General features: G+C 43.9%; 1 protein-coding gene across 1 annotated transcript in view; it reads right to left on the bottom strand.

The window, feature by feature from the left end:
- LOC311244262 (pyruvate carboxylase, mitochondrial-like) overlaps positions 1–6,077 on the bottom strand; it is a gene marked incomplete at both ends in the record, with an annotated part of 270,486 nt that extends 264,409 nt beyond the window's left edge. Inside the window, 1 exon segment of the mRNA XM_084333671.1 lies at positions 6,058–6,077. Within this exon segment, the coding sequence (XP_084189797.1) occupies positions 6,058–6,077 (20 nt within the window).
- Positions 6,078–24,053: the final 17,976 nt, after the last annotated feature.

Below are 24,053 nucleotides of genomic sequence, written 5' to 3'. Positions count from 1 at the left end.
GGCTCTATCGAGCAGTAGGACCCTGGACTGCGGGGTCCCGCAAGGAAGTTTCCTAGGACCCCTCTTATTCTAAATGTTTACAAATGACATGCCGCGGGCGGTTAGGTGGTCGAGCGGAGATTGCGTTCGTCACCAGCCCCGGAGCTGTGAGCTTGGTTCGCCTGTTCGAATCCAGCTCACAGCTCCGGGGTTGTCACCAGCTTGGCTGGCCGTCTGCACTGATACAATTGGCTGTATCAGAGGGTGGGAGAAGCTGGCGGGGTGGGTCCGGGTCGTTGTAAACAGCGACTCCTACAGTTCGGTCGGGGCGCCTGCTAAGCGCGGATTGGACGTGAGGGGGATAGTGTGGTCCTCCCACACGCTACGCCCTCTCAATGAGAATCCGCGCTGCCAGGTGAAAAGAAGCGGTGATTGGCTGGACGTGTGTCGGAGGAAGCACGTGGTAGCCTCCACTCTCCCAAATGATCTGACTGTGGGGGGTAAAGCGCAGCGACCAGGAAGGGACTGGGAATTGGCATACGACTAACATTGGGATGGGAGAAAATCGGAGGAAAATGGAGGGGGAAAAAGACCCAAAAAAAAAATAAAAAATAAAAATGACATGCCGTTTGCAATTAGTAGAGCTAATTTGACAATGTATGCCGACGATTCCACTATTTATTATGCGGCTGCCACATGTACAGAGCTTAGTCAGGTTATGTCTCAAGTTCAAGTTTCTTTATTAGTTGTCATACAGAATACTTTTGTATGAAATGCTTCTTTCTGTTTTGCTCCTGAGAGTGTGCTAGATAAAATATATAAGTATGAAATAAGTATAAAATAAAATAAATACCTTTTATACTTAATATAAGTATATATTAAATACAATATAAAATACTGTAGTGAGCAAGTAGCATTATATATAACTGGATAAAATAAATGTATTTATCAAAAACAATGTGCATAATTTTCAGCTCTAATTATAGACTACTATAAGAAATCTTAAACACTATTTACACTCACACAATAAAATGTTAGTTTTCAGCACAGCTTGAATACATGCACACCCTGATAAGTTTTATTTTGTTCTAACTGGATTTTATCTCTTGTTTTTTCATCTCCTGTTTTATATTTATTTTTATTCTACGATACATGTTTTTTCTCTATTCTATGAGTCATTTTCTTTGTGATATGCTTTTCTTATGTTCTATCTGTGTATGTTATATATATGTATGTTGTTGGACCCCAGGAAGACTAGCTGCCGCTAAGGCATCAGCTAATGGGGATCCGTTTAAATAAACAAATAAAGCTATATTAACTTGTTGAAAAGGACTAAAATATGTCCCCTTTACGCTGAATGAGACCATTTAAAAATCGGTAATTGAAATTATTTGTATGACAATAATTGTCATTATAAAATGTCATGTGATGGCAGCAGCCCTGCTAAAAGAGATCACTTTTTTTTCTTTTTTTTTTAAATCAGTCACCCGCCTTCCAGCCCCTCCCCACCTATCTTGATTATTTGTATTCAGTGTTTTAACACATATACAAACAAAGTAGACGGAACAGACTAAATCAAGACATCAGATATGCACAACAATGAATTATTTTTATAAAAATACAAATATATACCCCCCCCCCCCTCCCCTCCCCTCAACAGAAAAAAATAAAAACAAGACAACCAGTCCCTCCTTCGTGCCTCCTACCAGTGTTAGACATATCAAGTGTTAAAGATTGAAAAATATATCTATAGTAGACGCAAAGTCTTTTTACATGGCTTTGTGTAAGAGACAGCTTCACAGTTGCCATTCAGTCCACATAGTCCAGGTATAATCCTTGTACAAAGTACCATCAGGCCATCAAGAGTCCCTTCAGTTGATGCCTTTAGAGCAAGGAGCCGAGGGAAGAAACACCACACAACAAAAACAGACAAAAACAGTCTTAGACATCTACAGTACGTATTATATATTGTAATGCTTGTTCACAGAACAATAATTTAGCTCTTCAAACAAGGAAAGGTCCGTCTTGGTATAGCGGGGATTTCAAACCTAATTATCAGCATTTTACGAGTTGAAGTGTTGGTTGTTCATAGCATGAAAGTGCATAGATTGAGTTTTCTGAGTGATATTTGGACATTAACACTTCAAATGATTGACCCTCCAGTCCACTGGGTTACATAAACAGGGCATCTCTCACCACCTATCTGCCCCCGTCTCAAAACAAACACACACAGGTTCCGAGATAACCAGAGCTGTACCCAGCATGCATTGGGATTTCTCAGTGTAAGAATATTGTGTAAAACATATACTGCTGTTTCTTATCACAAGGTGTGAGACACACACACACACACACACCACACACACATATTCATATCTACACAACACAGACCTTGAAAGTGTCAGAATAAACATGGTTGTAGCCTATATTGATAGCAAAGGTTGTGTGCGTGTGCGTGTGTGTGTGTGTATGTGCATAGGGTGACCAGGAGCTTTAAAAATTGGACATATTATGGAAAATGGGTTTTGCTAGTTTTTGTATGGACTTGGCAGTCTGAAATGTTATTTAGGTGTTATGGGGAAATTACAACGTCCTCAGATTAACACGCTTGAACACTGCCTGCCTGATGTACTGGCCAGTGTTTTACTCTGGGTTGTGAGGTAGCCAGGCAAGGATGGAAATTATGAATTTATAAAAATGTAGACTTGTTTATAACAAACATGTTGTACAGATTCAAGAAAGTCATATAAAACTGTTGAAAAGGTACTTAATATGTATGTGTGTGTGGCGCTGTGCGCGCGTGTGTGTGTGTGTGTGCGTGTGTGTGTGTGTATGTGGCATTGTGCATGTGTGTGTGTGTGTGTGTGGCATTGTGCATGTGTGTGTGTGTGTGTGTGTGTGTGTGTATGGTCCGATGGTAGTCTTCAATGGCCAGCAGATACGTCTGGTTCATCCATTAACTTTAGTGTTCAAAGTTCTGTTTGACACGCAGAACTAGTGACATTGCGAACACCCACACAGATTGTACACACACACACCTAATGTGGACTGGGTCAAAGTTGATTAAACTGCCATAAACTAACAAGTAGCAAATTCATACACATCGATGTATTTTTCAGCCTAGGAAACTCCATTATGACATAGCCTAGATGCAGGGTAGGAAACTCCATTATGACATAGCCTAGATGCAGGCTAGGAAACTTAGAAAGATTGAGGGCAGAAGATTTTGTCCCTGGTGAACCATCTCAAATTATACCTAGTCTACAGACTGAATTCCACTTTGAAATCGAGTAATTATCTGGGAAGATTTGGCCGGTGCATTTCTTGCCCCGGTCCCTGCAAATTTGGGGTTGATATCTGGGGACGGCGTGCCCTTGGATATGTCCTACTACAGTACACTGCCTACAGGCAAAGGTTTCAATGGGGACACATATTGTATGTCGACAAGGGGAGAAAACAAATCAAATGTGTTCCGCAATCAGTTGAAATTCAGATCTGTTGTGCCTGTGTGAAGGCAGTCCTCCTGGTGACCTTACTCTCCATATCACAGACAGAGGGGGATACGACAGACTGGTGTGTAGGACAGACAGTGGTGATTGGTGGATACTATAGGACAGACGGGTGGATAGGACGGACAGACAGGTGGATAGGACAGACAGAGGTGAATAGCACAGACAGGTGAATAGGAAAGACAGGTCACGGATAGGACAGACAGGTGGATAGGACAGACAGGTGGATAGGACAGACAGGTGGATAGGACAGACAGGTGGATAGGACAGACAGGTGGATAGGACAGACCGGTGGATAGGACAGACAGAGATGGATAGGACAGACAGGGCAAAGTAAAGTTGTGCAATTTCTAGGAGGGAACTTATAAGAAATTCCAACCAAGTGATCTGACTGGTCAATGACGTGTCGGTCGTGCAGATGGTTTCTCCACAACTTAGCTAGCATACTGCAGAGAGACGTGGTGGTGCTGATGGTTCCTCTACGCCTACGGCACAGCTAGCATACTGCGTCAGAGAGATACTGTGTCAGAGAGACGCTTCAATAGGGAGATGCATCAAGTCGCTCTCACTCCCTGCAATTAGTTTGTCCCTCTTCACCATAGGAATCGGGGCAACTATTGGGGCAAGGAAACTATACAAGAAGGAAGGGTCATCACGTCACTGGGTAGCACGTGAACGCACATTGGCGCCAAGTGTGGAAACTTCAGTTCGGCTGACGTCGAGTTAAATGGGATCAGCAGTCTCCTTGTCATTTAGGACTCTCCTGCCTAGGACTAGCAGACTGAAAGACTGCTTCATCCATCAGGCTATCGGGAAGCTGAACTCTCTCCCAGCCCCCGTGGGAACGTTCTGTACGTCTTGCACAAATAGAAAATGTACAATAAAGTTGACTTAGACTAATTTAAACAGGTTATTACCTCGGATGTCAGCATCTAGCCAAGGTTTGATGTATTGGTTGGGGTATATTTCCTCAGCTTGTACATTTAGAATTTTAATACAGGCTTCAATAGAACTGGCACCAAAGTCTGGCACCAAGCAGAGCATAGAGCGCTGGTTTTCTGATTGATGATGACCCTTCCTCTTTTATAGTTTCCTTGCTATTGGGCAGTCTCTTACAAGCTGACGGTGTTCTGAATCTGAACATTCATTTTTGCAGCCTGTAAGTTTTATGCAGTATGTTTTATTTGGATCCCTGTTGACTGACAACTTAGCGACTGCAACAGCAGTCTTCCCTTTCACACACACAGAGAAACCTGAAGATACAGCAGGTTAGAAACACGACTTGCTCAGCCCTAGTTCTCATATTCACCATTTCAATCCAAGATTTTCATACATGGCCCATAATGTCCATGCAGCCGCTACAACAAGAATCCTGTTAGATGTCTCATAATACCTCAAGCTTCAAGGTAGTGGTGGGGGGAAATATCGATACGTAGTAGTAGTATCGCGATACTTTGCGTGGCAATACTGTATCGATATTTAATTATAATTATTATCGATATTGTATAAGGAAGTTGCATTGTTCATTTCAATACCTGTAATAGTACAGTAGTCTACACACGTGTGCATTCAGTTAAGTTGGAATATGACTGTAATACAAACAGGTCAGTTTGTCAGGTACATGCAACACAGATTACAGTGTTTACTAGGGGTGTAACGGTACACAAAAACCACGGTACGGTACGTACCTCGGTTTTGAAGTCACGGTTCGGTACGGGTTTTCGGTACAGTGGGGGAAAGTTTGGCTTTCCATGTTCCACTCAGGGGTGATGCAGTGTGCAGTAACTAATTGTACTTGTAGGGCTGTTCGCCACACTATGAGGCTATGCTAAATTACAAAATCTCTCAGTGTTGTCGTGTGTGTGTTGAACGAACACCTGGACCTTTGAGCAAATTATATTTTGGGAAGGGGTGAACTTGGAGTTTTGAATTAAATTATGCATGCAAAAAAAGGTTCTGCATGTGCGGTCGTTAGTGGTTAACATACCGTTGTATTCGTACTGAACCTTAGGTCCAGTACTAAAACGGTTCGGTACGGATACGTGTACCTTTACACCACTAGTGTTTACATCTGTCTGCTTGAGAAAATACCATGTTCTGCAATAAAAATCATTGAAGTGAGATGAACAGACTGAACTTTATTTTATTAGATAAAACATGTTGACAAAAGTTTTACTTTGCAGTTGAAAAAGGGTAATACATCGTAATATATCGCAATATTAATATCGCAATACTCAGCATATCGCAATATATTTAGTATCGCAATACTATCGTATCGTGATAGTATCGTATGATCGTGAGGCCTCTGGTGATTCCCACCCCTACTTCAAGGTGCAGTCGAGGTCATCTTGATTATCTCACAACCCTGGTGTACACTGTGCAGCCAGGCACACACACACTTAGCAAAACAGCATCAAAGTGCATTTACACAGCAAAAAAATAAGAGTAGAGTATGATATAGAAAAGGACAAATTAAAGGAAAAACAACCCTGGCAGCACATGGAGGCTGTCGAGACGCATGAAAGCAAAGCAGACGAAGGAAACGCTGCCTGCATATCTCATCAACGTGTACCATGACACAAACCCCTCCATGTTCAACTACACACACACACACACACACACACTAACCAACACAGAGCCATACTACTGCTTCATCTTTAATGAGTAGAGTTGCTTCCAGTGCAACGTGTGAAGAAAACAAGAGAGAGAAAGAGGGGAAGAGATGAGGGGAGGATGGAAGAGAATTTAAATTCAAACTTTAATACGGACTCATGGTCCAGATAAAAAATAAATAAAGCATACACAACCTATATAAAATTACAAACAGAACAGGCATAACTTAAAATACACATCAATGTCCCACAAATAGACAGCTATGCCAATGTCTCCACATAGATGAGTGGAAAAGTGTGGCACTGAACTTAAAGTCTGTTAAAACGAGAATGATCTCATTTCCAGAGTAATTTAGCCGACAGATACATTTATACATGAGATTTCTTAAAACAGCTTGGAAGGTATTGAACCGTGCAGCCACAGACATTTCACTTGCACTACACCATCTAGGTATTTTAAAGTAATATTCTCATGGCATCATAATAAGCTACTTGAAGTCTCCGCAAACTTGCTTTTTTGTAGCTTGACCACAAGTGTGCAGTATAAAGTGGTGTACAATATGCTGTGAACACTCCATCTTCTGTACACTAAACGTGCGTGAGAGTGTTCCCGAGATCTTTCTTTGAGAGGATTAGAGCTGTGACAATTAGAATAGAAGTACTTTATTAATCCCCAGGGAAATTCAGCACCACAGATCGCATTTAGTTGTTCAAAAGTCAAAAATAAGAATTACATTTTGTAATGACAATTGTGATAAGGTTTAATCGTTTCATTAGTACGGCTTAAAGCTGCACCAGGTAGTTTTGATAAGAAAATATTTACTCCACAATAACTAGTTACAAATGCTTGATTATGGTTTATGATGTCAAAATGTATCCAAAGAAAACACCCTTTGAAACAATGTGAAGCAAGCAACGTTGCTCTTAGAGGATGTTTCTTTGTATGGTAAAGGTGGTGGGAAGAACGCCACAGACAAACACAGCATTTCTAGTTACAAACAGTGCTCCAGTTTTTCTATTGCGACTCTTCTGTATTCCAATACTAAAGACGTATCATACTTTATGTATTCAATACTAAAGATCATACTTAATTCAGACATTTCAGAAGTTATTCAAGAAAAAACGTAATCATTCGATTTAAAATAAAACAATGATACTAAATAATTGCAATTTAATCGCATTCGTGTGAGTATTCCATTATTGTAGCAGGACTAAGTAGGATGATACACAGAGGGACCGAGAGAGAGAGAAAGAGAGAGAGACAGAGAGAGAGAGAATGGAACACATGTGTGCATTCATCCACACTCCCTTCCTCACTCCTTCCACCTCAGCAGTTAGTCTCTCTTCCTCCACCCCCCTTTCTCCTCCCTCCCTCCCTCCCTCCCTCCCTCCCTCCCTCCCTCCCTCCCAGGTGTTTATCCATCAAGTAAAAGGGTAAAAGTGTTTGTGTGTGTGCATGTGTGACTGACTGACTGTGTGTGTGTGTGTGTGTGTGTGTGTGTGTGTGCGTGTGCGCGTGTGTGTGTGTGTGTTTTACACGGTTCAAAGACACCAACCTCCATATAAGTTACTCCTCAAACAGAGGGAAAAAAAGAAAAACTGAATTTGTGTTTAGTACATTACAAAGGATAATCATTAATCCAGACACAGATCAATGGTCCTCAAGCAGGGAAATAAACAGGTAGGTCGTCTAAATCGTCTTCCATCACAGGGATAATCTGTCATGCAAATGTAAACAGATAACTCCTGCTATGGAACGCTAGAGTTGAAGTGTTTCAGTCGTGACCCCACACGCCTACAGTGAGGGGAGGAAACTAACTTTTTGGCTTACCAGCCAACTGGCGAGTATGTGTTTTTTTTTTACCAGCCAAACAGATTTTTTTTACCAGACAAAAAAAAATCTCTAATTGTGATAATTACTTCTTTGTATGTCTTCGTCTAAATTGATTTTCAATTATAATCAAGTAATAATCACACCGTGTCTCTACTCTTTAAAATATTTATTAGCATAAAACATTAATAACAGTGTCTCTACTCTTCACAATATTAGCATAAAACATATTAACAGTATACTATTGGGGTGGATTAATGTGATGACCTCAGATCGTCAGCATCATATATCGTCATGGCATGCCTCCTCAGGGCAAAACTCACAAAATTACTATTTCATAATATTTCTCTTTATAATTTTAACGACTATTCGAATATTCAAATATCTATGCCCATCCCTACTCAGGGTGATCGTATCCATAGCGATATTCTAGTGGTTAATATTTGGTCACGGCATGACCAAATATTTGGTCATAGTGATATTAGTCAGTGGTTAATATGTTGTCATGATCGTATCTGTAACTGAGGGGTACAATTCCCTGACTGTATTAATCAAGTATTAGTATCATTAAACTACTACCGTGTATGTACATTACTGGCCTTACTGTACACAAGTATATTAGATGACAACACTTCCACAATGAAACGGTTTCCACACAAATACTCGTTTAGAATATTTATTACATAAAGAATATTATATTACATTACTTTGGTGCGCTTATAAGGCAAAGAATGTACGTAAGTAAATCAATATGGAATGTTAGGAATTAGATCTGGTATTCTGGGGAGGGGGGGTGTACTACCGGTTGTAAGCCAGCAGGGGGAGGCAATGCTCTATGAAAGTCAATGGTCCACGGAGGCGATCTTACTCCCTGGAGCAGCGGGGAAAGGCAGCCTGGTCCCAGGGTGCGCGCCGCGTAGGTGAAAGCCGTGGAGCCTCTGGTACGACAGAGACGGGCTCGAGTGATGGTCTCACGGGCAGGTGTAGATCCCACAGTAGCAGTGGGGTAGGCGGTTCTCTGCTCCAGCAGCTTGGTCAAAGCAATGAAGAATAATAATCCTTGCCGGAAAGTGGCTCTGCTGGTCCGGTGTAGGTATCCTCCGGTGCGCGGTAGTGCACGGTTGAACTTGACGTTACTATCCTATTAGTACGCGGCAATAAATGCTCTATGTAGACGCACAATTACCCACTTCACGTGGTCTTTGACTCGTAATGAAGGTTTACTAATAAATAGCGAACGATACGTTAAACAAACGTATTAGGATAACACGAGACTCTATCTTGGGGCGATGCGAGCCCTACTCTGCCCACGTTGCGTAGTGGGGAGAGACGTCACTTGGATAACTGGAACTGAACGAGACTGAACGGGACAAGGGACTAAGAGGAGTTCTACATTTCTTGCGCCCTATTTATGTGCACGGTGAACAAATAGTACCATTCGTATTTCGGTAGCCGTATTCCTACGCGGAACCGGGGCTAGTTGGGACATGTTCGTGTCGGTAGCTTTCAAGTCAGCTCTAGGGGTAAGTCACTGGCGCCTAGGGGATCGCTTCCAATAGGAGAACGAATATTATGGTCTGTCCTGTAGACTAAAGGGATATTCAGTGTATATGTACAAAGAATACACAAGGGATATCAAACGATATACAAATATTATACATGGGATCTCAGGCAATAAATATATATATTCGGTTTAATCTGACCCTTTGTAACAGTATCCATAGTGATATTAGTCAGTGGTTAATATGTCATCATGGCATGCTTACTCAGGGTGAGTGTATCCAGTGATATTAGTCAGTGGTTATTTAATGTCATCAAGGCATGCCTCCTCCAGGTGATCGTATCCATAGTGATATTAGTCAGTGGTTAATATGTCATCATGATCGTATCCATAGTGATATTAGTCAGTGGTTAATATGTCATCATGATCGTATCCATAGTGATATTAGTCAGTGGTTAATATGTCATCATGATCGTATCCATAGTGATATTAGTCAGTGGTTAATATGTCATCATGATCGTATCCATAGTGATATTAGTCAGTGGTTAATATGTCATCATGATCGTATCCATAGTGATATTAGTCAGTGGTTAATATGTCATCATGATCGTATCCATAGTGATATTAGTCAGTGGTTAATATGTCATCATGGCGTGCTTACTCAGGGTGAGTGTATCCATAGTGATATTAGTCAGTGGTTATTTAATATGTCATCATGGCGTGCTTACTCAGGGTGAGTGTATTCATAGTGATATTAGTCAGTGGTTAATATGTCATCATGGCATGCTTACTCAGGGTGAGTGTATCCATAGTGATATTAGTCAGTGGTTATTTAATATGTCATCATGGCGTGCTTACTCAGGGTGAGTGTATCCATAGTGATATTAGTCAGTGGTTATTTAATATGTCATCATGGCGTGCTTACTCAGGGTGAGTGTATCCATAGTGATATTAGTCCGTGGTTATTTAATATGTCATCATGGCGTGCTTACTCTGGGTGAGTGTATCCATAGTGATATTAGTCAGTGGTTATTTAATATGTCATCATGGCGTGCTTACTCAGGGTGAGTGTATCCATAGTGATATTCTCACGAGCCACGCGTGTGTTTCTATTCATAACCTTTGCCACAGCTGCGCCGACACTCGGCTACGTTACACACCGTGGGCAGAGAGCATGCCGTAGTAGCCTTCTGTACACACTGCACTGAGTGGATATCCTGGGTTAGCTAGCTACTAGCTGCTAGGCTAACCACTGCAGAAATCAGCTTCAGCAAGCTTGCCAATTCCAATATACCATCTTGGTCTCCGCCAAGCCCTGCGAGTAAATGTACACTGAAACTAGGCCGACAAGTTGTGCCAAAATAATTATTTTCGTGGCAAGAGATGTTTATTCCTGTGTTGCGTTTCAAAATGAGTAAAGGGATATAACTCTGCTGTGGTCCATCTGAGCCGCCACCTCTGCATCACGACACCGTTGAAACACCGTCTCTAGCCTGACATGGCAAGCTAGCCAGCAGAAACGGTCGTCAATTAAGTTAATTTGAATCACTGTGCCGACGTGTTGGTCTCTGGTCTCTCACGCCACAATGGATTCCTGATGCTGCGATTACATTAAAGTACAGGAAAAAGACCATTTCTACATGTATCTGTGTGTTACCCAGGCAACAGGCTGTCAGAGTACTAGGCTACAAGTGTTATTTTTAATATTAGTTTAGAACAGCCTTCATGTGCAGGCTGCGTCTTTCTGCTGCACAAAATACTCTTCTCTTGTATTTTAATGTGATTATAGTGGCAGGAATAGTGGCGGGAATTCCCCTGGCATGAAAGACAAGACACCAACACATCACCATGGTGAGTCAAATTTACTTTATTGACAACCATTTCCGTTTGCTTCTCAATGCGCTGCTTTTAGGACCCGGCGGAGAGTTGGCTTGAGTAGCTTCCATGGGTCTGACTCTGAGGTGTCCGGCAACACCATCTCAAAAGCATCTTTCAAGCACTGTGCAGCTAAATGAGGTTTTAAAAACAGCAGTAATCCTCATCAACGCAGCTTTCGTAGGGTTAGCCCAGAGGTTAACAAAGCGTGCAGCTTGTATGTAGTTGACAAAACAAGCGCGTCCGATTGGTTAAAAGAATGGGGGCGGCGCTAGCCTAAAGGTCAGATATGTAGCCTCTTGACCTGGGAGGTCACCGGTTGGAACCCCAGGCCGGTAAAGCGGACCCACTCTCCTCTTTCACAAGAGTTAGTTTTGGGGTGGGAGGGAATGTTCAGTCGCAATCTAATCTATTTTATTTGTATCTTTAATTATGTTTCATGTCGTTATTCTTTTTCCCCCTTTGAATACTTACAACTGTTGTACTTTGTATTAAATCTTTATTTTTTTTATAAAATAAAATAAAAAAAACTGCAATCGACAGCTGTGCTTGTATGACGATACATGTTCATCAAGTAAAACATGGCCTGTTTTTTTAAAAGAGTCTTCATGTCCCATGTCTCCGTCCTGGGATCAGCTGAGTCAACACAGCGGTCCGGCTTCCTGTCGCTAAAGGTCGACCCGGTGTGATCTTTTTGACAGACAATATGATGGAAAAGCAAGTCAAGATTTCTTCAAATGTCCTTTGGTATTAAGACACAACACACTCCACTCGTAACAGAGGCCTCGCATGGAATGTTCCAACATGGCTGCCTGTAACCATTGGTAACCACTTTCAAAAGGAAATGCTTAATTACTGTGCAGCGGTAGAGTAGGTAAAACACTGGGAAAGCGTTAAATGACTGTTCCACTGAGACTCGTTTACAAGATCCAGTAATAAAACACTAAATTATTTCTGTTAGAGGTGTAACGGAACACATATTCGTACCAAACCGCTTTGGTAAGGGACTGTCATGGGGCTATCCCATGCCCTATAAGTAGGATGCATTGCACATTGGCCATAAACACACACCAGTCTTCTATTCATAATAACATATTGCTGGCATAGAGGATTGTGTATGGTTACATGTTATTATTCAACAGAATGCGTTTGTCTTCTGTGCATGGGTTTTACCAGCATACGTGGAAGATACACACAAGGCCCAAAGGCCTAAGCTAAATGTTTGGCGAGCATGAACACATATGGGGACCAGGGCTAAATCAATTGAGAATGTCAGGTGCAACAATTACAATTCGGATAGCCCAGCCTCTTCCGTAGACCAGACCGTCTCATTTAACAAGGCTAACGTTTTTTCCCCTCAGAAGCGGAGTGATACCGATTTGTGAAAAGGAATTAAGAATCATAGCTGCGGATATACGCTCATTATACCATGGCTATGAAGAAATCATATTGCTTGATTTGAGCTACTGTACCTTATAAAACACATTATACAACAATTAGTTCCAACCAAGTAATTTCATTGGACAAGAAGCATTCCATGAGTGCTGATGTTGTTCAGCACTGGGACTTTTAACGTATCAATTTAATGTATCACTCCGCACAGGTGTTCTATTAATAACTTAATGATTTCACTGGTTGCACAATAAACGGAAACATCTAGATTAAGGTCCATGATACAAAGCACCTAGCCAGCAGTAACGTGTGTAGACCTACAGTATACAAAGTAGCAAACTGTGCAGGAAAATGTTTGTGGTGAGATTGGCTGGCAAGTGGCAACGGTCCAAGTTCAAGAGTGTTGTGGAAGTATTTGTTGGCGGAGCTAAATAAATGATTAAATGAACAAACAAATCATAATCTGTTGCCTCTTATTACTGTCAACTAATAAATGGTGATTGTAGAACTGTTGTATAAAAGCAATATCACACTCAAGGTCGTGCTGTTATACTAATTATCAGCACGGCTGTGACTATCTTTGGTACTACTTGGCCTGTGGCCTCGTACCAACACCGAATCACAGCCGTGCTGATGTTCAGTATAACAGCACGACCTCGAGTGTGGCGTTGCTTAACCTCTTAACACTTTCAGTGCCCATCACGTCATATCACGTTTTATCAGCCCAATGCCTGAATGCCCACGACGTTTATTAGCATTTAATTTTTTTATTAGCGATCTGAATTCATATTTCATCAACCGAGTCTCCCGTTGGTATGCAGCCCCTGTAGGAGCTCAGATGTGAAAAAACCGCCCCCTATCGTCTCCCAGATGGTAATGCACCCTTTTGGAATGGACTCAATGAAAATGGATGAGAAAAGAAAAATCTTGAATCCACATTTTACTTCTTCTCAGGCATGTAACCCGAGTCGATCGGATTCATTGTGGACCCTCAGAACAGCGTGGAATACATACAGTATGTAGCGTTGGATCAATAAAAACGATCGATATTTGGAATGGCGATCAGGAATTGGAATAATCTTTTTGGATAACATCTGATCTCAGGTAAGGAATCTATTTTACCAGTCTTAGGATAATCAGACCTGTTTTCACAGAGATATAAACTTTTCCCCTATGTGTGTGTGTGGCTGTGTGCGCGATCGCTGATGAGGAACTCAGATAATCGATTTTCAGCTCATGGCCCCAGCGTGCATACGTACACATTATACCAGTGGTTCTCAAATGTTTTACACCAAGTACCACCTGAGAACGTAGCTGGCTCTCCAAGTACCACCATATGACCGGCGTTAAAATACAGTCTATTCAGCTATGCACAGTTCACGCAGGAGGCAAATATATTCCTAATACCATTATTTATTGTTAACTTTTGTCAGACACAGCCACAATGTACAAAGGGATAGCACTAGAACTAGCAAACGCTTCCACACAACTCATACAATGCAAGGGGCATTGAGAACATATAACTAACATTCTCACATAGCAAGTGAGAAAATTAAGAACTGTATTTCAGCAAATGTACCTCTCTCTCTCTCTCAGCAATTGTCCGTCATTCTCTCTCACACACACACAATTATTTTGTTACAAAAACGTAATTTCCCTGCATTCTGGTGCAGGAATTTTTACCCTTTAAATGCCAGTGTTTGTGATGGGCATCACAAATTATTGTAAAAAAGAAAAGAAAACACATTCAATACATTTTTGAATGTTTACCCTTTAAATGCCAGTTTGTGTGATGGCATCACAAATTATTGTTAAAAAAAAACACACAAAAAGTTAAATATTTTCAATATATCAAATGCAAAGTAAATTTTTCTGGGGGGGATTATTACAGGCTAGGCATGTGTCAATGATTAGCAGCAACACAGATTTTGATGGATTTTTTGTAATGTCAGATTTAACACCAACTCTTTTCAGAAAAGTGGGAGTATTTCATTTTTTATCTGACATTACAAAAAATCTAAAAAGATAAATGGTTATGATCAGGGCTGAAGTTGAATTAAAGATGTATGGCTGTTTAGAGCAGTGGTGCCCAACCAGTCGATCGCGATCGACAGGTAGATCGCGGGCTGATTTCAAGTAGATCTCGATTAATAAAATTTGATTATAAAAAAAATATATATATATATAATTTTTTTGCAAAATCAACTCTGCCTCTCCTTGTTAACTACAACAAGCAGTGCTGTTTGTTATTTAAGGTGAGGTCGGACTCGGCACTGACAGATGTGTTCATTCTGCTGCTTTTATAATGCCTCAAATGACGGCTTACAATATACAATTTTGGCTGGTAGCTCTCGGCTAGGTGGTAAATTAAAAAGTAGATCTTGGTTCAAAAAAGGTTGGGGACCCCTGGTTTAGAGTGACTGCATTACTCTGTCACAGTGATCTCTTGGTTGTTCCCCACTTAGGTTATCTAACTATCACGCCGCCGCAACCAGAAACACTGGCCTGGCCTGCTTCTAAGTTCAGTGGCCTGACTGCAAAAAAAATAAAACAAATGTGCTTTTTGTAAATGTTTTCAAGTACCACCAGCAGTACCACCAAGTACCACTAGTGGTACACGTACCACAGTTTGAGAACCACTGCATTATACTATCGATAATCTAGCGTTTATTTGAAAACGATTCATAAATAGGCCAAAAATGAAAGTTTTTGTGTATTCTAGAATATTCCAGTAAACGTCTTTTATCATGGAATCTTTTTATTTTCTTTGAAAACTAGGGATTTTCAAAATGCTATAAAACGAAAATGAACCGATAAAAAAACAATCCGCTTCGACAATGTTGACTGGAAAACGAGTCATTGATAAGCGACGGGCAGATTAGACACATAGCCATAATTTAAAACATAGATTAGGCGATATTAACGCTAACATTGAAGTGGATGCTGGGCATTCAAGCACTAAATCGTGCGCCCCCTGCTGGCACTGAAAGTGTTAACAGTCCTGCAAATTTAGCATAGGCAGGGCGAACGCCTGTCGATTGCATACTGAAAGTAAAGTGGACACTATTCGGGGACCATTTGTAGCAGATGCACAAGTCTGGCCTCTTTAGACTTTCACCTTACCGTCATCAGTAGACTGTAAACGGGGTCGTATCTAGAGTAGACTTTCACCTTAGCGTCATCAGCAGACTGTAAACGGGGTCCTATCTAGACTTTCACCTTACCGTCATCGGTAGACCGTAAACGGGGTCGTATCTAGAGTAGACTTTCACCTTAGCGTCATCAGTAGACTGTAAACGGGGTCGTATCTAGAGTAGACTTTCACCTTAGCGTCATCAGTAGACTGTAAACGGGGTCGTATCTAGAGTAGACTTTCACCTTACCGTCATCGGTAGACTGTAAACAGGGTCGTATCTAGACTTTCACCTTACCGTCATCAGTAGACCGTAAACAGGGTTGTATCTAGAGTAGACTTTCACCTTACCGTCATCAGTAGACTGTAAACGGGGTCCTATCTAGACTTTCACCTTACCGTCATCACTAGACCATAAACGGGGTCGTATCTAGACTTTCACCTTACCGTCATCAGTAGACCGTAAACGGGGTCCTATCTAGACTTTCACCTTACCGTCATCAGTAGACTCAACAGAGTCGTATCTAGACTTACTGTCATCAGTAGACTGTAAACAGGGTAGTTTCTTTTTTTTTTATCCACTTATTCTCCCATTTCTATATTTTCTCCCATCCCAATTTCGTATCATCCAATTCAACCCTCCCCTGTCACGGACGCTGTTTCTTGCCTCCCACAAGCCGGCTGCAATGTGGACTAAGTCATACATAGCACAAGTCCCCTCCGGTACTTGAGGTAACAGCAGTCGCATCTTTTCACCTGCGCAGCTCGATCTCTCAGTGGCGAGGAGTAACGCGTGAGAGGCTCACGCTGCCCCCCGACACTTCCTGATTCTACTGCGCAGGCGCACCAACCGACCTGTAGGAGTCGCTGTCCACAACGCCCGATCCCCACCCTTCAGTTTCCCTCCCCGTAATACGGCCAATGTGTATTACTGTGGACGACCAGCTAAACTGAAAGCAATGTGGAGCGCTGGGATCGAACAGGCGATCCCAGCGTCTCCGCATTCGTGGCGAGCGCCTTGCCCACTACGCCACGTAGCCGCCCCGTAAACAGGGTAGTTTCAACAGACTTTCAACCATTTGTTTTTCATTTGTGCTTGAAACTGTACTGTTAAGGTTAGGCTTATATACAACTTCAGGGTTGCTTATGAACAACTTTCTGGGTGGAAATGATGACGAGCTATAGCTTTGCAGCTTGGCCAACATGAAACTACCAGGTCTGTTGACGGTCAACTGATAAGACTGTTGACAAGTTACTGACACACTATTGATAAGATGTAGAGAGGCTGCAATGAACCATCAAACTAAAGTGTTACCCCAAACTCCATCAAGCAATGGTGGGTGGGCAAAACTCAAGAAATAGCTAATCAATATTCATTGGGAACTAAGTCAAACCATTCTTCGAAGAACCCCACCCATCTAGCCCACCTCACGGCGCTGGGAGCCGTCACCAACTTCTTGAAAATCTTTAACTTATGGAGTAAGTCGGTCCTCTGTAACGTTAGGTGCTTTGCTAGATTTGTTGTGCTAGAACCCTTCCTTGGCACTGTGTTCTGTAGCATCCAGTATGCGCTCGCTGGAATCCTATGCCTTTCCTCGTTTAACTTCAAATGCATTAGTATTTTAGTAACCAAAATACTATTGTGGAGGCTCTGCAATCCACACTTGCCATCTTTAGTAAACTAACAATGTGACAACGAGACCAAAAAGTGACCCGCTAACTGTAAGTGGAGTGGATGAGACGGGTTGAGAGGTGAGAGCAGCACTGAGTGAGAAGGAGACGTGGCTGGTCCATGTGGTCAGCATGCTCGATTATGGCAATAATAAAAGAGTCTGTCTGGAGACCTCTCGAGTCTCTGTCTAGAAACCTCTGGAGTCTGTCTAGAGACATTTGCACAGGTCAACCAACAATGACTAACATCCAAACTACTGTATTCAGAGGAGTGTCTTCAGGACAGTTTTACACAGACGATAGCCTTGCGCTGTACCTGGGACAGCTTAGGCTGGTAAAGATATGCCTCCTAAAATGTCTAAATGGAAGTACAGGAAGTACAGGCTTTCCGCTTTCGACAAAACAATTATAGAAATATTTCCTCGTTTAAGCCACTGCAACGGCTTTGCCTGAAGAATGTACTACATGCCCGGGACGTTCTAGCTTGTTTGCCGACAGGATTAGGTAAAAGTTTGGTCCGTTCTGAGGCAGCTTCCAGGGGAAGTACATACACCGGAAATTCTACCCCATACACACTTTCGGCCGTAGTGCTTTACCGGGCTTTATCTCACGATGATAAAACTGGGAACGAGGTTAGGGACAGCTAACCCACTGATACACACACACACACACACAACACACACACACACACACAGAGGCTGCAGCTGCAGAGCTGGACCAAATTGTACAGTCAAAACAATACTGATGATGACAGCACTTGCACAAGAGTTGACACACACACGTCATAGATGGGTTCAAAGGTGAAAGGGCAGACAAGACTGAACGAATCAATGAGTGAATGAAACCGTGCACGCACACACACACACATTTACAAGTTCCTTTGATGTGCAGCTTTTACAAGTCAACGAGCAGTGTGTTGTGCAAGCTACGGCATGCAAACAGACATGGCTGCACGTTAGGTCTCCTTCACACACAGAAGAAGTTACACGCAGGGCCGGCTGCGTGAATATTAAAGGCAACCAACTTGTGTTCAGCTTTTCTCTGATTGGCCGCGACCCCGGTTGCCTTTAATATTCACGCGGGCCGGCTGGAGTTGAGTTACCCTCGTCATGTGCTGCAGGCAGCGAGGAGCAATGCTGCCCCGGCAACTAACTGTCTCGTTAACAAACAGCATCAAACACGTGACAAATGCGTCTCATGCAGAACTAACACATTAATAACATTTGGCTACACGAGAAAACGTGCAAATATTGAGAAAGTTACGCGTGTGTCAGGCAAACTCAATGACACACACACACACCCATCCTTCGATGCTCCCTCCCCTCTGTCATTCATAGACGCACGCACATGGACACACACACACACACACACACACACACACACACACACACACACACTCGCCATCAGTACTTACATGGTGTCGCTGTGTCTTGATCTGTGACTGACCGGTGTGAATCCACTGAAAGCAACTCGACTCCAAGTGTAAACAGTTGCCTCGGAGACTCGGAGAGTGTGTACGGGCGCTGCTGGCTAACCGCTCTGTCGTTCGCACACACACACTGACACACACACACTGACACACGTTGCGCTCAGAGAGAAGGAAGGAACAGACACGGGGAGGGCGGGAGGGGGGGGGGGGTCTATACACGCACAGCACACACGCACGACTTCGGCGACGGACGAGCGAGTACGGAAAGCGACAGGCACACACACAGTCACACTTCTGCACAACTGGTGACTTACAACTCTCTGGTCTCTCTCTCTCTGCCGGTAGCTGCTGCAGGAGGTTAGCTAGCAGCTGGCACCGTCTGTCTGTCTGTCTGTCTGTAGCGCTCTGCTGCGACTGCGCCTGCTGAGCTACTCCTATAATCTCTCTCTCTCTCTCTCTCTCTCTCTCTCTCTCTCTCTCTCTCTCTCTCTCTCTCTCTCTCTCTCAATTCAATTCAATTCAATTCAAATAGGCTTTATTGGCATGAAATATTAACATACTTATTGCCAAAGCAAGTTCAACATACAAACTCTCTCTCTCTCTCTCTCTCTCTTCTCTCTCTCTCTCTCTCTCTCTCTCTCTCTCTCTCTCTCTCTCTCTCTCTCTCTCTCTCTCTCTCTCTCTCTCTCTCTCTCTCTCTCTCTCTCTCTCTCTCTCTCTCTCTTCCCCTCCCTCCTCTGGTTAAGCTTTCATCCTTCTCTAAGAGATGACGCAATGGTTACGCCCCGATGCCTCGCATCCAATCGGAGAGGAGAGCAAGAGCGGTAGGTTTTAAAGAGCTATAGTGGGAAATGAGAGAAGGACAGAGTTTGATTGATTGATTGAAAAGTTTATTAACAGATTGCAGAATGGGTACAGTACAGCTCAATACATACAATTGTTAAGAGGATGCAGACCTGAGAAAGACTTTCGTCTTGTTTCCATCAGGGTCCCCCATTTTCAATTCATCATATGACACACACGACATACAGATAGACAGTACTGCTACATCTATACATTTATGACATACCAGATTTTCAAATACAGTACTGGATATTATTATGCTTCCAAAATACTAAGGGAGATCAAGTTCTTCACTTTTGATGTGTTTAATATAGTGTACCAGGTATTGAATTGATTGATTGAAAAGTTTATTAACAGATTGCAGAATGGGTACAGTACAGTACAGCTCAATACATACAATTGTTAAGGGGATGCAGACCAGAGAAAGACTTTCGTCTTGTTTACATCAGGGTCCCCCATTTTCAATTCATCATAACATATATGACATGTATGAGACAATACCGGTAATTCTCAAAGACACTCTGATGTCACGAGACCGCCGCCATCTTGGTATAGGGGGACTGTTACAAAGGATCAGATTAAACCGAATATATATATTTATTTATTGATATATATTGCATAGTATTTGTATATCGTTTGATATCCCCTGTATATTCCTTGTACATATACACGGAATATCCCTTTAGCCCAGACCATAATAGTTCATTCTCCTATTGGACAGCGGTCCACCGGCGCCAGGGACCGGCCTCCGGAGCCAGGTTCAAAGTCACCGTCAAGATGTGTCTGGACATGCCCGCCCTTGCCCAGGGATACGCGACAGAAATGAGATTGGAACTAGTTTGTTCACCGTGCGTATAAATACGGCGCAGGTGAATATAGAAGCCCCTTAGCCCCTTACCTCCGTACCCTTACCTTCCTTAGCATGTTACCGATAAGTTGAAGCCTCACCCACGATACAACGTGCGGTGAAGTATGGCCTGTTTGGCCTCAGAATAGAGCATCGAGACCGCGTGCGAATTAATAACTGAATTGTCAGAGTTTGGCGCTATACCGTCGAGTGCAACATATTTCTATTAAGTCTTTAATAGTCTATTTGTGTATCGTGCGGTTAGAATTCTACAGTGACCAGCATTTCCAACGCTTTCTCGTATTAGCTAGAGTTCTTATCCAGGCTGGGCCGACCACATGGCGCTTTCACCCGAGGAGACCTAGACGAGAGCCGTATGGACATGTACACTGGATTAATCTACCCGACGACTACATAGCCCTTTGCGGCTGGAATATATTTGCTTTGGTCCTGTGATTTATGGAGCGGATAATCGCCGACGCCTGCACGTGTTGGATTTACCCCGAGAGGAGTCAAGTCGAGTCGGCGCCCAGAGAGCCTGAGGCCGACTAGCTTTCTTCCCTGTGGAGCTACAGTCTACAAGAGAACCAAGCTGTATTCGTCTGTGGATCAAGAGGCTACTGCACCGGCTTCTGTACCTGAAGTCTCCCTAGTCATCGTTGACCAGACGTCCTACTACCGACAGATCTTCTACCCCCCCTGCTGGCTTACAACCAGTGGGAACCCCTTCCAGTATCTCCCGCTATATTACTAGTGTACCATAGATATAATTCCCTAAGATTCAGGTTGTATAATTACCTCCTGCGTAATCAGAGAATGGACATTCGTTATTGATTTGCCTACGCATACTCCTTTGCCTTACAAGTGCATTCAAAGAATAATGTAAAGTATCCTATGTACCTTTTGCTCCATTAAATACTTGATTAATACCTTTGACTGGAACCGATTTCATTGTGGGAAGTGTTCATCATATTCATATATTGTGTACTGTATGGCCAGTAATTAAAGTACATAAAGCGGTAGTGGTTTAATGATACCATACTTATCAATACAGTCAGGGAATTGTACCCCTCAGTTACAATTGGTCCTTCGAGCCGGAGGGTAACTAGTGTAATATTAATATAGTGGTATTAATATTGACATGGCCTATGATGAACACTCCACAAAACGGTTCTCCTAAAGTAGATCGCCCGCAGCGTAGACGGCAGACACCTCAGTACTTCGAGGATTACGTTGCCAGTATACTACCTAGCCTTCTACAGACGGTAAACGCGGAAAAAGTAGATAGTAAAATTATGTCCGACCCTATCGCCCAGGTTACCCCGCCAATAGAGGCCCTAGTGGGTTCTAATGTAACTGACCAAGCTCACGGTAGGGACCAGGAGGGACCTGACACGACTTTACCCCCCGCCAAGACCGAAGAAGTAGTCCCCGGAGAGCTCCAGGATAAAGACGGCTCTCCAGGGATGGAACTCTACCCGCTACAAGAAGAAGAGACCCCGGAGATGGATCTCCAGGACTCGCCACAGGAGAGCAGATCTCCAACGAGTACTGCCGGGAGCGGATCACCTCAACCAGCGTCTTCCCCCAGCGGGGCGGACAAGATGCTGGCACAGGCATTCCTCGCCAGCCTAGCAGCCTCTACAGAGCGCGATCGACTCCAAGCACAGATGCTTAGCGAGCGCGAACATTGTTCCATGGAAAGAGAACGCATTCAAGCGCAGCAACGGAGCGACGAAGATCGTATACGTCTAGAGATTAGACGCCTTCAGACGGAAGAGAATATGGTAAGAGACCGGGCCGAAGCAGAGCGCGCCGCCGCCGAAGCCCAGCGCGCCGCTGCCGGTGCCCAAAGAGAAGCAGAGCGCGACATCGCTCTCACCAAGCGCGAAGCCGAGCGCAACCGATTACAAGCGCAGATAATGGAGCAGCTGATCGCCAGGGCGACACCCCCTCCCTCCGCACGGGGTTCCAGGGCCTCGTCAAGACACGGGTCAAGGGCACCCTCCCCTACCCGATCAAGCGACCCTGAGCCCGACCACCAAAAAGAGCCTATACCCCCCTCCGAACTCCTTCCCCGACCGGTCCACGCGAGGACCAGCTACAAGGAAGAAACGGTCTACACCGCGGAGAGGCTAAATAGACGACTACAGGATCTAGAGGACCTGCCAGAACAAGAAGAAGAGGGAGAGGAGGAGAGTCAAGCCCGACAGCAGCACAGAACTCCACAGGACCAGGAGGTCCAGTACAGCCCAGGCTCTACCCCCGCGGCTCTGCGCTACAGACCCCCGACTCAATTCACGGGTGAGCTTGACGCACGACCAGCCCCGAGGAATAGCACCTGGATACGCGGGCCATGGTACCCAGCAGGTACCAGCCCACCAAGAGGCGTAAGAGGAGACTCGCCTAGGAGGCCTCTCTTCCAACACTCACCGATGTGCCAGCCATCCATGGCATCATACATTGGCACACAGAGGTTTCCGGACTTCACCCACGAGAACAGAGCACAGTACACCGAGCTACGAATGTGCTTAGAGACAATGATGTCCGATGTAGCAGACGAACCGTACAAGTATGCTATCCTACTGAAGCACCTCAAGGTGCCCCGAGCGCACAATATAGCGCTGGCCTATGCCACCTCTACTACCCCATACACAGCGGCTCTAGCAGCACTCGACCAAAGATATGGACGTATATGGGATTACGTAATACAAGAGATAAGGCATATTGACCGCCTACCCCCAGCCACAGACAATCGCTCACTAGATGACCTGTCTATCAAGGTACAATCCCTGGTAGGGATGCTGGGGGCGCAAAGAGAAAAGGGTATGCACGAACTGTACGCAAACTCTAATGTCGAGAGGATTTTAGAGAAGCTTCCGCCCGCCCGACAAGAGCGCTTCAGGCGGCAAAGAGACCACCGTGATCCTAACGGTCCCGAGCCATCCCTCCTAGACCTAGCCGACTTCCTGGCGAGAGAAGTCAACAGCCTACGGTTGGATACGTTCATGCGGAGCACCCCAAGCTCCAGAGAGGGACCTAGGAGAACAAGCGATGGCCGAAGATTGGTGACCGTCATGCACCAATCAGAATCAGTACCGAGCAGCAAGAACCACAGTACCCCCTCGATGAAAGAGAAGTGGAAGATGGTGTGCCCGTACTGCGAAAAGGAACACTGGTTGTCACAATGTGACACGTTCAAGAAGATGACCGCCGATGAAGTGGGTCAATGGATAAAGTCCAACCGACGCTGTTACCGATGTGCGCGCAGTCACATGGCAGCCGACTGCCGCTTAAAGAAGAGGTGTAGCCGGTGTGACGGAGCCCACCTAGATGTCCTACACGACAGTAACAGAAGAAAGCCTGCACCCTCAAGCAGCACAAAGGCAAGTGTTATGTACATTGACCCCGCCAGCAGCGGGGGCGCCCGAGTG

The sequence above is a fragment of the Notolepis coatsorum genome, assembly GCF_963971535.1.
Source record: "Notolepis coatsorum genome assembly, chromosome: 1".
Lineage (NCBI taxonomy): Eukaryota > Metazoa > Chordata > Actinopteri > Aulopiformes > Paralepididae > Notolepis > Notolepis coatsorum.
This window is presented reverse-complemented; position numbering and strand designations above follow the sequence as displayed.